Raw genomic sequence first — 5,445 nt, 5'->3', positions numbered from 1 at the left:
AAAATAGAAAGAAACAGAGACGGGGCAACAAACTAGCCTGTGCAATCTTCAAAAATTCCCCAAGGGAGGCCAGTTATCTGCATTCAATACTGTACATTTTAGCACACGACGATTCAAATCACGGTGAAATCTCAGTTGATACATGCCAATATTCTCAACACAATCGCACACTCTTACTATTTATTCTTGCAAAGGCAGAGGCTGAGGCCGTACCATCTCAACAACACAAGACCACTCCTGCTCAAGAACCACGCCAAGACTCGATCCATCCTTGTCTCGATCATCCATCGGGATGGAGCAGCTCCGGCAGCTCGGCGAGGTGGTGGGCAGCATCAACGCGCTCATGGCGTTCGAGTCCGACCTCCGCATCAACCCTCGCCAGTGCCGCCTCCTCGCCGAAACCTGCGCGCACGCGCTGGACGCCGTCACCGGCAATGTCCGCGCCCACCTTCGCTTCGACGAGCGCGGCACCAAGTGGCGCCCCCTGGAGTCCCCGCTCCGAGAGCTCCACCGCGCGCTCCGCGACGCCGAGGGCTACGTCCGGCAGTGCCTCGACCCGCGCGGCAGCTGGTGGGCCCGCGCCGCGGCCATGGCGCACGGCACGGAGTGCGTCGAGCACCACCTCCACAACATCCTGTGGTGCGTCTCCGTCGCCATCGATGCTATCGAGGCCGCCGGGGAGATCGCCGGCTCCGAGGCGGATGATCATGCGCGGACGCGGCTTCTGCTCGCCAACAGGTACGACAGGGACATGCTTGAGCCAAAGCTGTTCCAGCTCGCGCTCGGCAAGCGCTACTTGGTATCCCGAGAACTGGTCGTTCGGATGGACGCGGCGTGGAAGGAGGACAGGTGGGCGCTGTCGCAGCTGCTCGACGAAATGACGGGCCCGGCGGCACCGAAGCGCCTGACCAAGAACGAGCACCGCCTCGCCGAGGTCCTCGCCGCGCCGAGGGGGAGGCTGCACCCGGCGTCCATTCTGCTTGGAGGCGACTACAGCGTCCGCAGGAGGTTAGGCGGCCGCCTCAAGGAGGTGCAATGGATGGGGGAAAGCTTCGCGATGAAGCATTTCATCGGGGACGGCGAGGTCGTCGGCGCCGAGATCGAGCTCCTGGCGTCGGTGGCGCACCCGAACGTCGCGCACGCCACCTACTGCTTCCACGACGAGGAGAGGAAGGAGTACTTTGTCCTCATGGACCAGCTCATGGCCAAGGACCTGGGGAGCTACGTCAAGGAGGTGAGCTGCCCGCGGCGGCGGACACCGTTCCCTGTCATCGTCGCCATCGACATCATGCTGCAGATCGCGCGCGGGATGGAGTACCTGCACGCCAAGAGAATATACCACGGCGAGCTGAACCCGTCCAATGTGCTCGTGAGGCCGCGGCAACCCGACGGCGGCTCCGTTCAGGTCAAGGTCACCGGGTTCGGGCAGTCCGGCATCGCAACGGGCGCCAATGTCAACGGCGACGATAACGCCTGCATCTGGTACGCGCCTGAGGTGCTCAAGCCGGAGGTCGCGGATGCAGGGTCTAGGCGCACCGAGAAGGCCGACGTGTACAGCTTCGCCATGATCTGCTTCGAGCTCCTGACCGGCAAGGTCCCGTTCGAGGACAACCACCTGCAGGGCGACAAGACAAGCAAGAACATCCGCGCCGGCGAGCGGCCGCTGTTCCCGTTCCAGACGCCCAAGTACCTGACCGCCCTCACCAAGCGGTGCTGGCACGCCGACCCGGAGCAGCGGCCGGGGTTCTCCTCCGTCTGCCGCGTCCTCCGGTACGTGAAGCGGTTCCTGGTCATGAACCCGGAGCAGCAGCAGCAGGCTGGGCAGGGCGACGAGTCCATCGTGCCACCCGTGGACTACCTGGACGTGGAGATGCAGCTGCTGAGGAGGCTCCCGGCGTGGCAGCGAGGTGAGGGCGCCCGCGTGTCGGACGTGCCGTTCCAGATGTTCGCGTACAAGGTGTTGGAGAGGGAGAAGACCGCAGGCGTGGTGCATGCCAAGGACAAGGCCTCCGACTCGGGCAGCGAAGGGAACTCGCTGTACGGCGATGAGAACGGCGTCGGGGCAATGTCGCCGGACCACCCTTCCTCGGCGGCGTCGAACGGCGCCATGAGGCCGCTGCCGGACAGCAGCGATGGCAAGAAGCCGCCGTCGGCGAAGAAGGCGGACGGCAAGGCGGCCAGGCAACCAGGTAGGTGCTCTACCATTTTTGGATTACAGTAGATAGAGTTAGAACTTAGAAAAGGCCGTGTGTGTTGATTCGTACCATTTCTGAACAATTGTGCACTACCTGTGTGTCTGTCACTGCAGTTGCAGGGCATCCGCAGAAGGTGAAACCGGGCAACCCGGCAAGGACTCCGCAGGCGCCAAGACGGACGCTCCGAGTGAAGACCGACGGCGTCCCGTAGTTCCTGCCGCGCGACATTAGAAGCGGACTCGTGGTGCTTCAGGGGAGCTGGAAATTGGAATGCCGGTGCCGAAGAGTGTGCCTTTGATCAACTAGTTGTTCTTCTGTGGCATCACCGAGACAAGTCTTGGTTTTGTTTTAAGTTATTATATCGCATAGTTATTCGTTTGATTGGTACTAGAAAAGAGGTAGTCCATACTCGTTTCAGTCACATCTCTGCAGTCCGAATGAGAAGCTATTTCCATGCAAAAAAAGAAGAAGAGAAAAAGCTATTTTCAAGAGAGACTTTTTTGCGGGAAATGACGTGGTATTACTCGGCTACGAGGGGAGTGCTATGTGTCTGCCCGCGGACGCTGTGCGGGCCGTCAGATCTGGCATAAATCTAGCGCCTAGTCGTTCTTCACTTTTGCAACATATATTGTGTTACGGAACTTTTGTGCAACAGAGGTCATGTTGCAGAAGATATTTGTAGCAAAGTGTTGTAGATTTTTTTTAACAGAGGTTATGTTGCAGTTTTTTTTTTTGCAATAGAGGCTATGTTGCAAAAAAAAAAAAATCGTCTGCACCATTGAGTTGCCAGCACAACATTCACATGTTTCAGAATCATCGACGGTGTTACAAAATCTTGAGACTTACGGTGTGTGGGACTAGTCCGAAACGTGGTTGGCCCTCAACGCAGTGGACGCGGAGCATAGAATCGGCAGGATGATTCTAATCATTTCCCCAGTTACAATCAACTTTAGTCTTAGAGCATCTTCAGCCAAACATACCAAACATGGCACTGTACTATACACATGTAGACGTGTCCGGTCATGTTTGCGAAAAGTGACTGGTTAACCCTCAAATCACGGCGTCCATAGTCGTATACCTCATATCTCGTATCCTAAATCTATACCACGCATGTAAATTGAAAGATAGTATATAAATGATCAACGAAATAAACGGACATAGAAATCCGCATATTCCGGACCAAAAGAGCATCACAGTTAAGCCGAGGGACATAGTTCTAATAAACTAAAATTACTATAAACAAAAATAAAGACAGAGAGGGCCAAGCTTTTTCATCACCTCCTCATGGTCCTTTGCCTTCCGATCACCGAAGCGACTATAGCCCTCCATGTAGGCGTAGGCGGCAAGATCGGGGTAGTCGTAGCCGACGGACATAGTTCTGATAAACTAAAATTACTATAAATGGAAATAAAGACAAAGAGGGACACACTTTTTCATCACCTCCTCACCGGTCCTTTGCCCTTCTGATCACCGGAGCAAATATAGCCCTCCATGTAGGCGGCGGCGGCAGGAGCGGGGTCGTCGTAGCCGCCGGTGATGTTGGAGGAGTTGAATGAGGAGTCGATGTAGCCGGCCATCCTTCGGACGACGCGGCCCTGCGACCTCGTGAACTTCGTCGCTCTCGCATCAGTCATCGCCTCCTCCGCCGCCTCGCACGTCGATTGCTCGATACCGAGCCGGAGCGCGTTGGCATTCTTCCGACGGAGCCGACGGGTGTCTGTCTCTGCTGTTGTCAGTGACCAGCGGTAGACAGGCACAAGGAGTTTTCCTCCTTATCAGGCAACATTGGCAATCCGCATCGACAGTAGGAGGACTATGCGCCCGCCTCCGCCGCCGCCGTCCTCTCCCTAGCCCACTGCCTCTAGCGGCGGGCAACGCACGCCTCTGATTCGGGTATTCGCGTCTGCCGCACTGGCGGGTCGGGCACGAGCACCCACTGATGCCCTTGAGGAGCAGTGGTTGGAGGGTTAGGAGGGCGGTGAGCGAGCGGCACTGAGTGGGCCGAGTGCATGGAGTTGTGTGCATGCAGGACAAGTTGGGTTCACTGTCGCTGTCTACTTCAATGTTCTGGGGTGAAGTAGAGCAGTTCTTGAAATATTTTTTCGAAAGACGTGTTTCAGGGAAGAATTCTCCTTCATATGTGTCTGGGTTAATGTGAGGTTCATAATCATCTTCATTGGGGGAGGTGGTCTAACACGTGGCGGCACTTCATAAACGACATCCCAACCTTTGAGATTAGGATCACTTTGACATGCCCACAGTAGATAAAAAACTTGGGTTGCCTGTTGAGCCATAATATAGACATCAGGAACATCCAAATGGGTGATTTGATTGATTTCCACTAGCCCTATATGTTCATGAGTCCTTCTAGTCTCCTTCGGCTGGAACCAATTACATTTGAAGACTACGACGTTTGGTGGGTTTGCACCATAGAATTGAAGTTCATAAATTGCTTCAACTCTTCCATAATACTCGTTATCTCCTTCGCCGATAGCAGAGACACAACAATTTGTAGACTTTCGGTAGGCCATAGATAGCTCTTTGCCATAGGTACAAAAGCGATACCCGTTGATGTCGTATTTGTCAAATGAACGGACCTTATAGTCAAAACCATTAGCGACTTGTCTCAATTCGGCGTCTATAAGCTCTGAATCAGCCTACAAGTTTAATACGAAAGGGATTGTTGCATTAGCCACAAATTAGACGAAGAAATGAAATGGTCTAATGGAAATTACCGTTTGTTTGAACCAAGAGATGAAACCAGGCTAGCCGCCTCCATGCTTTGCCAAAACCTCATACTCTTCGGCGGAATCCTTTTGGATCATAGCTCCATACGAGAATTTGGCGACGTATCGACTGTATCAAATTTATACAGGAATAAGAGTAGTTCAAAGGAATTAGAAGTTGCAAAATAATGTACCGAGAACTTACTCGATGTACGGCCGCACTTCTGTTAGGTTGTTGAAGATATACAATGAAATGGTCTGTCATTCTTTGAAATCCAACATTAAGGAATTAGAAGCACTGGCTGGTGCCAGATCCCCTTTGAATAGGCTGAGGTTGGATCGACCCTTTTTAGGGTCGCCGGAATTGTACTGAGGCTCGGATTATGCAAATGACGATTTTTTGGCTTCGTAGTGTGCTGTCACGAAGTTTGCCGCCTCCTCAGTAATGAATGCATCGGCCATCGATGCTTCAATTCTATGTTTATTTTTACATTTTGCTCGAAGTGCCTTCTGCATCCTCTCAG

At 53.8% G+C, this 5,445-nt stretch overlaps 1 protein-coding gene across 1 annotated transcript in view; it reads left to right on the top strand.

The window, feature by feature from the left end:
• Nucleotides 1–2,900, top strand: part of LOC119276304 (mitogen-activated protein kinase kinase kinase 7-like) — a 3,810-nt gene extending 910 nt beyond the window's left edge. Inside the window, exons 2-3 of the mRNA XM_037557340.1 lie at nucleotides 199–2,189; nucleotides 2,309–2,900. Coding sequence (XP_037413237.1) covers nucleotides 293–2,189; nucleotides 2,309–2,406 — 1,995 coding nt within the window. The 5' untranslated portion in view covers nucleotides 199–292 and the 3' untranslated portion in view covers nucleotides 2,407–2,900. The remainder of the gene's footprint in view (nucleotides 1–198; nucleotides 2,190–2,308) is intronic.
• Nucleotides 2,901–5,445: the final 2,545 nt, after the last annotated feature.

Source organism: Triticum dicoccoides, chromosome 3B (assembly GCF_002162155.2).
Source record: "Triticum dicoccoides isolate Atlit2015 ecotype Zavitan chromosome 3B, WEW_v2.0, whole genome shotgun sequence".
NCBI lineage: Eukaryota > Viridiplantae > Streptophyta > Magnoliopsida > Poales > Poaceae > Triticum > Triticum dicoccoides.
Note: the sequence above shows the minus strand (reverse complement) of the source record. Positions and strands in the feature narration are given on the sequence as shown.